Source organism: Rhipicephalus microplus, chromosome 5, assembly GCF_043290135.1.
Source record: "Rhipicephalus microplus isolate Deutch F79 chromosome 5, USDA_Rmic, whole genome shotgun sequence".
Taxonomy (NCBI): Eukaryota; Metazoa; Arthropoda; class Arachnida; order Ixodida; family Ixodidae; genus Rhipicephalus; species Rhipicephalus microplus.
In genome coordinates, this window is record NC_134704.1 from 13,497,978 (window position 1) to 13,510,155 (window position 12,178).

A 12,178-nucleotide genomic window follows, 5' to 3' on the forward strand; every position below is an offset into this window, starting at 1 on the left:
AAGTTATTAGAACCAATGCAATGTAAATAAGAAGAAAGAAAAGTGGATGAAAAAATTACCAGCTGTGAGCAGGAATCGAACCTACGACCTTCGAATAACGCGTATAACAGACAATAAGGCTAAGGAACGTATAGGGGAGGTTATTAGACCGAATTGTAATGTAAATGTGAAGAAAAGTGGATGAAAAAGATAACTTGCGGTGGGCAGGAACCGAACCTGCGACCTTCGAATAATGCGTTCGATGCTCTACCACTGAGCTACCACGGCAGCTATCCTCCCAGCCACTTTATTGGGTGTATACGTAAATTTAAACGTCGGAGTGTCAGTCAGCGCCACCAGTAGCCATGGAGGCAAGTGTGGCACACTTTATACACTGTGTATTCACACGTTATATAAAAATTTTGGGTGAAGGGGGGTCAACACCGCGAATAGCCATTTTCCTCTAACAACTACGTGAAAGTCCTCACCCCATCCTTCAGTAGTGACGGATCCAAAGGGGTGGAGTGGTGCCCCCCCCCCCCCCTCTACCACAATCTGTGTCAGCACCTCTACCCCTGGCTTTAGTGATTGTAGTCCACCTCCTATCACCAATTAGGAAACCGCTGTGAGCACGCATTAACAGTATTTATGCTATGAAGGGACTTTTCCGCTAGTAAGAAAAACTCATGACCACGCTCCCCTTTCCGGTGCGTGTTACTACTTCAGGTGACCGCCCCTCCCCCTAAAATGACAGGCTGGATCCGCCCCTGTCCTTCAGCATTAGTTGTCCATCATAAACGGGAGAACAACACGCAAAAGACATTATACCTAAGTAGAGTTGCGATGAATAAGTTTTGTTCTTTCTTTCTTTTTTTTTGTAATTACAACATTTTGGACAATGCTCAGAGCATTGAATGAGGTTTCGGATATCATTGGCTTTATCAAAGTTAAAGAACTGGGAAACGTACTACTTTTGGCACCAACAACACCTACCAACTCTGCCATTCTAAGCTCAGAGAGTTTCTGCCTCAGAGCGCTCGACTAGTTTCGGTTTCGTTTCTTAAGTGATGTCACACAGAAGGTGGTGACGTGGAGCCTGGAATTGCGTGTGCTGCGACGTTTTGCACACTCGTTCGTTCCTACAGCGACCTATTTACGTTCGTGGAGGGACGCACAGCCGCTGCCAGGGATGTTTGCAATTGACGTACAAATTCACGCCACACATTAATTCGTGTGACGTCACGACACGCGCGCCTCAACGCAAACAAAACTGTCCTTGGGTGGAACGTGTGGCAGCTTGGGCTAGTTGGTATGGCATGACGATAGTTATAGCTCGAAAACAAAACGACGACACAGAGACAACAAGAAGGACACGAAAGACACGAGCGGAACAAGTGGAGAAAATAGAAGGCTGAGAGAGTGGTAGTAAACGTCGGAAATGAGTTCATTGATCCAACTCGCTACTACTACTACTACTACTACTACTAATATATATATATATATATATATATATATATATATATATATATATATAAAGAAACAAAAGTTAGCCACCTAATAAAGGTCCAACGACGCAAAAGCAGTTCGATCGAGTATGAAGGTGGGCAAACTAATAAATAAGTGCACGTGTGAACCTCCAACACACCCCCAAAAATTCCACTTTACTCCTGTGACGTTCTCGATTCAATCACCTCTAGCGCGCCCTCGAAGAATGGTCACTAGCCCAAATATCTCTTTTACAAACAGTTTCCGACGATCGTGGGTTCGAGCCCGCCGTCTCGCTCTCTCTCTCTCTTTCGATAATTCGTCCAAACATGGCGAGTGCCCGGGGCGGTGCTCTAGCTGAAGGCCTAGGTACAGTGTACTAGGTTCTTTCTGCAACCTCTCTGCGACTGACCAAGTGGCCTCCTGCATAGAGTTTCCCAAAATTAACTAGAGGGCATTCTGGCGCTGCGATCGTGCGCTAGCTAATGGAAACTTGTTTCATCTAGGGACCTTAGCGCTAGCCACCGCCCGATCTAAAGGGTGCAGCCATATCCATCCATCCATTCATCCATCCGTTCAGCGACCATGGGAACGATCGCAAATGTGTGTGTAGTGCTTCGTGCTTGCGGGCGGCGAATCGTACTTGCGGCTTCGTTTATTGCTGATTTTGGTTTTGTTTTGAAAGAAAGAACAAACACTTTTAAACTTAGTAACTTGATTCGAAATGCTAAGCCTAAAAAAATAAGGTTGTGAAGCGCAAATGGTGAACATTTGCTAATTTATGTTTTCGTGAAGAAACAGCTCCAAGCCACACGAACACACACGGAGCCAGAAGCAGGCCAGAATTAAGAAAATTAGACAAATGCACGGAAGAAGGAAAGGTAGGAAAGGTACGTTAGGTACCTTTCCTTCCTCCGTGGACAAATGTGTGTACTACGGTACTACCCATCATTCCCATGCTCGCTGAAGCGCCGTGTGTTGCAGCTCCCATAGACGCTATCGCCAGAGTTCCCTCTAGTGTACATTAAGAAACTCTATAACATCGTATTCTTCACTGCCTGCAAGCACAAAAAAAAAAAAAAAAAGAAGTTGGACGTGTTGCTTACGAGCCGTTCTAAATGCGAAGCATTTCTTAGCGAACTTTGGCAACTTTGAGTGTATTTATCTATCTAGCCGCGTACGTTTGGGTGCTGTCATGTGGTCACCCCCTTAGCTTGGTGTGAACCAAAATTAGTATGGGAAGGTAAGATGGTTTGACCAATATGACGCGCTAGTTGAGACATGAATAATGTCACAATCCCGTCGCCTATGTCGTCAAACACTTCCCTTCCGACAGTGGCACATACCCATGGGCGTGTGCCGCTGGTAGGCGGGTATGTGCCACAGGTGATAAACACTTAGTAACAGGAATGACGAGAACACACATGGGAAATTTTAATGCGCTAGCGTTAAGAAATATACTCGACATCGGTAACGTCCACCCGAGAAAAGCGAAGAATACATGTCAGGGTCCCAGCTGGAATCGAACCCAAGCATTCTGCGTGGCAACGAAGCATATTTTACCATATATATCTATAGCTACGTCAAGTCTCGGAACTACTCTTCAAATAGACGCTAATCTTCGTGAAACGTCAATAGTGGTTTCAACAGTTGCATAAAAAAAAATTGCAACACGGTCACCTTCCCTCCGCATGCTTCGCATAACGTCGATTCCTAGGTACATGGAATCTGCCGAATTTTTTTCTTCCCTGACCATCAAATGCTTCATACCGACTGACATAATTGTGATGTTGAACATCTGGGAACCATGGATTCGCAGAACTTGGTATAATGGGCGCGGCCTGCGCTGCAGAGGCCAGAAGGTCCTCAAAAGAAAGAGTATGGCCAGATACTGGGGGCGTGGGGGCGCAAGTTTACGCTTGGTCTTCAGAGAGCAAATTAACATTCAAAACACTGTGCATCATAAGTTCCCAGGATCCCGGCCTCGCCCCTACTCGTTGGTGCTCACCCACTCGGGCGTTGCCAGGGGGGAGTGTTCAACCCCGTCCCTTCACTGCAAAGTACCAGTCCTCAACTTCACTATTTAAAGAAAAAATATATATAAATCTAGTTTTTGTTTCTTTATAAGTATTACGGCTAGGTGGCGTTAGCCGCCGCCCGATCTACAGGGTACAGCCATATCAATCCATCTATCCCCGAAGTTATTAAATTTCGCGTTCACAAATATGCATATATATATATATATATATATATATATATATATATATATATATATATATATATATATATATATATATATATATATATATATATATATATATATATATATATATATATATATATATATATATATATATATATATATATATACGCACGGACATAAAATATAGGCACCCTCCCCCCGCCCTAGGAAAATTTATGGACACGCCTCTTCGCGCCTATTTAAGAAGCCTCAAACATATGACAGTGACACGGTAGCACGTATCATGTACATTTAATATATTGAAAGAGTTTGGATGCGTTCTAACGTACAGCCATGACGACGACAAAATGAGGATGTGCAACAATTATCAACATCATCTTCACGTGGAACAGGAAAAATGAAAACAAGGAATCACCAGAAACTATATATAGAGAAAAATTGACCCTTCAAAGGAAGTACCTTGTTAGATGTTCTAAATATATTTGTGTAATACTCTGACATGATCGAACCTCTGCGTTCATTTTCCCGTTTTTATATTTTACCGCGTTTTTTATGTTGGCCTTGATACGCAACATTTGAAGTTCGCGCTTCTAGAGTTTTTTCTATCAACGTCGAGATGGCGCAAGTGGCGCTTGAAGGCTTTTTAACATTACCTCGCTTAATTGTCAAGGACGCCATGAAACAAATGTATCGTAGACACTAGAAAAATTGTGCCGATTGTTCGTCTGTATTTACTTGTTACTTGTAGTCAGTCCACATTGTGTCAAATTCAAATAAAGCGCGAGCTAACGTTCGTATCATAAGCGAAAATCGTTTGCGAGACTGCGACTTCACGAAGCAATGAAACGGAAAGTTCAAACCATGCCACTGTGACCATACTTTGCAAACGCGGGAAACATCAGCATATAAATTGACAGCGCGGGGGTAAATTTCTTTCAACCAGGTGGCTCGCGTAAATTCAGTAGTACGTGGTGTTTTGTTCAGAGTGGTCATAACAGAAACAGGAACCAGCGGATAGACAGATGAAGATGAGCGAGGGTGAAAGAGCGAGCGAAAGAGCAGTGGGATAGACAGGAAAGCCGCTCGCGCTTCTTTTGGCCGAGGCTGGATAGGCCTAGCAGCATGAACCATGGCACGGTGACAACTGACTGGCACGCTGGTTCCCCGAGGCCATTCTGAATCACACACGAAACTCGTATCGGTGTTTCTGTGGCTACGTCGTCTCATGGCGACATTACGTCGCCGCCTACTGCGTGATTGACATAAATGCCCAGCTGGGGATACGTTCATAGGAAGGTGCTCGGTTCCTGACATCTATCGTGTTCATTGACCTCTTCAGCCGTTTGGTGGTTCCAAGGTGTGTACTTACAAACGCCCTATGAGTGCGAAAGCGGGCGCGAGCATCCGCTTACGCCGTCGATCGGCGATCACGGTATTTTGGAAGGCCGCACGCCGTCTTCGGCACGACCAAGATGTAGCCAGTGGAGCAATGGCGTAGGCCGTGACCTGGCCAACAGGTGGATCCTATGCTACTCGAAGGGAGTCCAGCTTTGCGTTGGTGCTTCCGCCGATGAGATCATGTTTCGGGTCGTCGAGGGGCAGCATGGCGTAACGCGCGTCTATCGGGTTAGCACCAACGAGCTCGTCTGCACCGTTAAGGAGAAAAGTACTACGTCCAAGACCAATGGTCCACCGCCGTGTCCACCCCGCCTGCGCAGTCCTCGCCGAAGCGCTCCTTGCGCCGTCAACGGCAAGGTGCCCGAGGTGAGCAAGGAGCGGTTCTTGTCCCTTCTCGAATTGCGGCCGATCAACGGCGAGTGTGGTCCGCGGCCCGTGGTCGAACGCCTGCCAGCAGATTGCGACGGCGGCGAGTGGCCAGGTGCCCAGGCGGCCGTCGCCAACTACAGCAAGTACTGCTGCTCGCGAGGGCGTCTACACGCACTGACGCTGCCGTCGCTGCCCCACCCTGTTGTTTACCGTGCGAGACAGCAGCACCGTTACCTGGGTCACCAGTACAGCTTCAACAAGCGTGATCGCTGGAAGCGCATGCGTGAACTCCGCACTGGTCTGAGCCGTCGTGCTCTGCGCCAGCTGGACAAATGCAAAGACCTGCGTGTCATGGTGCGCCGTTTGACGCCGTCGGAGGTGGCGCTTTGGACGAAAGGCCACATGCGTTTGGGCAGGACTCCTCTGCGGGAGCTTCCCAGCTTCTCGCGGCCCGTGCGTTGTGTGCTTCCGGACGTGGTGCAGTTGAACGGACTCAAGGTGGCCAAGCGTGTTCGTGGTGTCCGCGATCGCCGCCCACGGCCCGGCGCGCCTACGCTGTCACAGGCCTCTTCACCGCTATTATGAAGGCGGCGCCACTACTTCTTGCTCATGTTCTCGTGACAGTATGATATTTTGCCAAAGGTTCAGTGCTCTGGCAAAGAGCAGATATTCTTCCATGCATATTGTACTTATATGCAGCTGTTGATGTGTCACACGTTTCATACTTTGTTGTAAAAAAAATGTTGATACAGAGTAGCATGTGCAAATACTTGCCTTGAAGAATGAGAGTGCGTGTCGCACATTATGTGCACTGTGCCACCTTTAAGTTTTGCTTCTTTTGCTGCGGTGCGCTCGAGTTTTAGTTCTTTTATTACCTTGTCTCCCTCTGCTGCCTCTAGCAGACCATACTTGAGAAACCTTTTGTAATGACATGGTTAATACATTTAGCCAACTGTCGAGATTAGAACACTGTGTCTTAGTTGCAAAATGTCACGTGCAACATGAATCGTAAAGCAACTGGCCCTGTCTGTAGAATTTTATTGCACACAAATGGAGCAGGGTTTAACTGCATACCACTCCTGGCTTTGGCTTGAGGTGCTTAAATTGGAGTGGTAACCGTACCAGACATATCTGTAAGCATTGCAGCCCCTCACGGAACTATTTTAATATATGTATGGGGCCCTGATTATAAAACCACATGAGTATTTACGTGTGCTACAGTTGGCAGTTTTTAAAGAAGTGAGGTCGTGGCTTCTGTTGGGTTGAAGTAACTTATTGCATATGCAGAACACTGTGAAGTTATGACAGCATTTCATGATAGCATTCATTCCTCCAGTGAGCCGCTGAATTTGTGACCAGGGGCAATATGCCCTTCTAGGTTGGTCTAAAAATAATTGAATGAGTGATGTTCAAAGAAATGTGGCTTTCTGTTTCTTTTCAACATAAAAAAAGAAGGTTTGTTAACTGGCACGTTACATCTTTGTTTACATCCATTTATTTTGATTCACCAGTTGCATTGACTGCAGTCGTGTTTGCTTTCATGCGAAAAATGTTTGGAACTTGTGATTGCACTTTCAGTGAGTGAACAGTACATCGGTACTGCATAATAAGCATACTCTGTTTAATAGAGAATGCTGTGGGGTTTTGCACTGTGCTTTAAAGACGGCATAGGAGATCAGTGGGGTTATTTACTAAGCTGTTTCTTAAGGTAGACAATCATTTTATTTACATTTTAAAGGACAAAGGAGTCCATGAAACAAACTAGCCCTTTGCTTGAAAGCCAACCTTTTAACTCAATTGATCTGGCTAGCCATAATAAATTATTTCATATTTACTGACCATTGTATTGTTAACATTTTTTGTAGGAGGCAAACTCGGGCCATGCTTGCACACACTGAACATAATGAATAGAATTAATAACACTTGCAAGGTTACATATGCTAAGTTCTTCCCTGGACTGTTTCTATGAGCTGAGGATGGTTTCATATAAGCTGAGCCAGTGTTGAGAAAAGTTCGAAGCTGCTGTCGAAGTACAGTGGCACCCTACTTAAAACAACGCCGAGTGCTTGGCCAATGTATGTATGGTTTACTCGGAAGCCAGTGAACCACTTAAAGAAATTAAGAAATAGCTGATCTCTGTCTGGTTCATTGCAGTATGAGCAGTACTGTCGCATGAGAGTAGTGATGTTTTAAAGGAGGTTACAAATGATGGGCTCTTATTGCTCATTACATCGACATTGTTTCAATAGGTATGAAACATTGTGGCAATAAAAAAAAAGTTTTAGGACGAGCCATCGCATTCTATGAAAGTGCACGGTCGGCGAAGCTGTTTAGCACATGGCTCAGTGGTGACCCAGAATTTCGAACCATAGACGATCACACGCCCTACAACTAAATCTGAAATCCGCAATATCTCTTTTGAATTAAGCATATGCTCCAAGATGTTTTTCCATTGGAGCAGCACGCAGGCTTTAACCACGACATGTATCTTCTCTGGCTTGCTGCATGACAGCGTATTTCTCGGGATCTTGAAAAACCATTTGAGCAGCAAGTGCCTCTCCGCTACATACTCTATTTCACAACACGCCTGGCTTGCTGCTTGGCATTCTATGTACGCTCTTGATGATGATGTTTCTGGCATGGCTATCACTCCTTAACTGGCATTTGCCACCAAAGTGTACCCTTCTTCATTTTTAGTGGACCAGTGGTGAGTACAGGTGCATGTCCAATTTTTATAGCACATGCATTTTTGCCTGCCAAGGGCTTCTTTCAGTGGACCAGCTATGAGTAGTGGGGCTTGCGCAATTTCTGTGGCACACGCATGTGCTACGTATTCACTCACTCACGCGCGAAATGTCCTAACCATATATAGTGGCACTGTAAATGGTTCAATATTTACAGTACTACAGAAATTGCCATGAAGGTTGTCAGTATGTTATTCGTATGTTAACCTACAGATGGCTTGCACTGACGTCTCATAGTGCCATGTCAGAGCACCCGCATGAGGGGGATGCAACACTTTTAACGTCACAATAATATTATCAAAACTACACATGCATTATTCACTCACATAGACTTTCTAAGCATCACACCCTACCTGCCTCACCTCGCCTTCTTATCTGGGCCCCAGCCCATGAATCCCCAAGTGAAAATGCGCAGGCACACTCTCTTGACTGCCGGGCAGAGTTCTTTACGCTTTACACTTCCCATTATTCACCCTCCCAGGCTTCCGAAGAACTAACTCCTTTGGTTACTTACACAGACATTCTACAGCACTAGACTAGGCTGTCTCCACTATCCTCCAGCTCATAAAGACCTCCCCCAACGTGATGCCGTTCTGTGGCGCAACCCTCATATGGGTGTCTTTCCCAACCCCTGGCTTTATAACAACGTATACCCACATTTCATGACACCACACTGTAGATACTGCTCACAATCGGTTACCCTCATATACATGGCATGGACGTGCCCACAGTTTGCTGACGCTTCACACACAGAGGATACGTGGGAGTCCCTTCTGCATACCACCGACTCGGCACAGGAACCCCAGGTAATCCCACGTGCATTGGAGGCTGCAGTGTCCCAAGGGGTCCCCGCTGACCACCTCTAAGCAGCTTAATCGACCTCTGGGCCATAGATGCAACTTGTCGTCACCAAAGTCATGACTGTGGAGTCCTCGAGTCTCTTTCAGAAGCCCTATTCATGACGTCACGTGCAAGTCATCTATTAGGTGCACTTCTTCACGATTACTGAAGGTTTATGTTTCGTGCCATTTTTGTCGGCAAATTTTTCGTGTAATCAAGATGTTCTTGTCCTTCAAATGCGTGGTTATGGTCAGTGTTGCAGCTTTTTTATAAAGTAAGAATTTATAAGAATTGCCAGTTTGGCTCTAAATTATATCCAAAAAAAAGCAAAGCAAAACCTATGGACAAAATGTGCACTTTGGCGTGAGGATTAACGAAGTGCAAGATAGCGCGATGCCTGGCTTGCAATATAGTATTAAGCAAAGGCCTATAATTAGGTATCACAACAGTCGGAAGGATAACTTCGTTCGCATATTTCAGTGCCATGGTGAATAAAGAAGGTGGACAATAAGGCATAGCAATAGTGACCATATTGGATGTTTTGGAAGTTGAGGGCAAAAAAGCGCCAGGTAACTAGGGAGGGCATTTTAACTAATGCTACAACTTGGTGTTGTATAAAGCCGTAGTTATCTGATGTCTAGAAGTATCAAGTGCCTCAAATGCAGACACAGAAATGAATGAATGTAGTGATGGACTCTTGTGTTCATGGTGATTTTCACCAAAAGTAAATGGTACCTCGGACAGGAAAAAGAATCAAACTGTACTAGTAAGTTGTACTTCTGCTGTAGTGAAGCTGTTGCTCTTCTGTGAAAAGGAACATGATGGACAACTGGTAGTACTACTGTAGTTTTCGCACAAGCTCGCCATGATGTGGGTTTTGGCAGCATCTACTTGAGGCTGCCTGCATGTGGATGACCCATTAGGTGTAACGAGTGGTCGTCCACACATTTCTACTAAAAACGGTGTAGGGCGAGCTAGACTTTTCAACAGCACTTAAAATTAAAACAGAGGCAAGTTGCCGATTCATGTTACTTAGAAATCACAGCACATAAATTTAAAAAAGATAAGAGAGTGACCAAGCGATATGCTTATTCCTGCTTTTTCTTAATCCTTGTTTATTTGCATGCTTGCATTACCTTATCTTTACCTTTTTCTTTTTATTCCATGAATGAGATGCCTTTGTCTCTGTGGTCTGCTATGTTCAAGCAGATGGCAGCTTGTATCTCATTGAACAGAAAAAGCAGAAGTGATTGTGTTTGTGTGGAGGAACTAAAGCATGTTGGCAAGGGGGAACAATGATTCGGTCAGAATTCAGCATTTTGTGGAAGGAGCTAAAGTGCTTATGGAATAAGAGAAGTTGCATTCTGGAGCAACCCAGCACAACTACTTTGCAAGCCTTACAAACACTTCCTGCTCTAAAACTGACTATTGTACAAGAAAACAGCTTCAAAAAAAGTTCATATTATGCTCGTTTCCAAAGCCATATTTAAAAGTGAACAATTTGGTCTCAATTTTCTGCTGCTACTGCAGCAGTAATCGTTTTTCTATCGAATCGTCAAATTGGTGGGAGCAATCTTGAAAGAATACATTGCTCTTCTAAAATATATTGCTTCATTTTATTGGCTCCTGCGATGGAAGACAAGGGCAATTCGGTTGTGTAATAAGAGGTTGAATTAACCAGAGAAAAATTTCCAGGGTGACCATCTCCATTCTTGCAGGAATAAATGGTGGTGTGCATCTTGGTAATCGGACGTTCTCAACACAAGCTTATGCTGTTTAATTTCTAAGTCTTTACTTAGTAAGCATTTCTTCTGCTTTTGAATTCCTCCAGCAGAAACAAGAAAGTGGCATATTACGCATGGTGCCTGCTTTCACCGCATCCCACAAGACTTTGCTTACAATAAGGAATGTACAGAAAATAATCAGTAGACTGCACGTATCGCAACAAAAGGTTATCAACTGTACTTATACACACTACATTCATTTTTGTTTTTTTACTACAAACCTTAAGGCAAGATTTTACAGGAGTGAGTATGTATATATTTTAATTCAATCAAATACACATTAGGTAGGTTTGAATATCCAAAGAAACCAAACAGAGGAGAAAAATGATCATGGTGATATAAGTGATTATTAAACGCAATTAGGTAAATTGTCTGCAAACGCATCATTTTGTAACTCAAATTCATCATTTCGCAAGGATCACTCAAGGCCATTCCGAATCTCTATAGTGTGTAAAAAAATAAAAACCTAAAGCTATCAGTGATTCAGTGAATTTAAAGGAACAACGGTGAAATGATGACCTTTTTCTTGAGGGCTGAGAATAATGGAAATGAAAACAATAGGTGCCTTGATGAAGGTTTCTTTTGATGGAGCGCTTGAACAACTCGGTCGATTAGTTGGTACTGTGCATTTACACACTGGTACTATGGATTGGTACTACACAAAAGAAGACTGATTAGTACAAAAGATAGCTGAATCCTTTACTATAACTAAAAGAAATTACTTGAAATATTTTCTATCGTGGCTAACAGCACGACTCGTGCGGACAAAGAAAAGAAGAGGACACACAACGCATTGCTGTGTTGCGTGTCCCCTTCTTTCCTTCATCACCAAGTTTAGTCGTATTGTATCCTTGTTGTTCATGCAGATCTAGTACTTGCAATGAGAAAAAGATCACCGGTCTTTATGATTCCGCTCTCACCCTTGACTACTACAGCAACCACAAAAGTTTGTTTAATCATTGATCATAGACACCGAGATGGAGACATGTCACTAAACGTCAACGTGGGTGCATTAACGTCAAACATTGTTATAGCTGTCAAACACCGAACAACATTGTGCAAGCTCTCTTACATCATAGTACAGTAAACATTAAACTAATTCTGTATGGACACCTTTTACTTCTAACCTCTTAATGGACCCTTAGGACGGCTATCATAAGAGAACAGTTCTCAAGTTGATGGCAAATGTTGCACAATGAATAACTTTACCTTCATGCATACAGTCTGTAACTTACGAGTTCTCTTTTCTTTCTGTTTGGTTTATTATTGGTTGCTTTTTACACTGAAGTGATAAAATTGAGGGCACTATTTTTTAGAGGATCTGGAGCATGATATGGTAAATATTGCAGAGGACAGCATATTCCGAATCCTTTTTA

General features: G+C 43.9%; 1 protein-coding gene across 1 annotated transcript; it reads left to right on the forward strand.

The window, feature by feature from the left end:
- Positions 1-4,455: 4,455 nt before the first annotated feature.
- LOC119174989 (uncharacterized) lies at positions 4,456-7,724 on the forward strand. Its single transcript, XM_037426149.2, has one exon. The coding sequence runs from the start codon at positions 5,246-5,248 to the stop codon at positions 6,017-6,019; it is 774 nt and encodes a 257-aa protein (XP_037282046.2). The 5' UTR covers positions 4,456-5,245; the 3' UTR covers positions 6,020-7,724.
- Positions 7,725-12,178: the final 4,454 nt, after the last annotated feature.

Coding starts and splice junctions, on each gene's coding strand:
- LOC119174989 (XM_037426149.2), top strand. CDS start 5,246: ATGTTTCGGGTCGTCGAGGGGCAGCATGGCGTAACGCGCGTCTATCGG.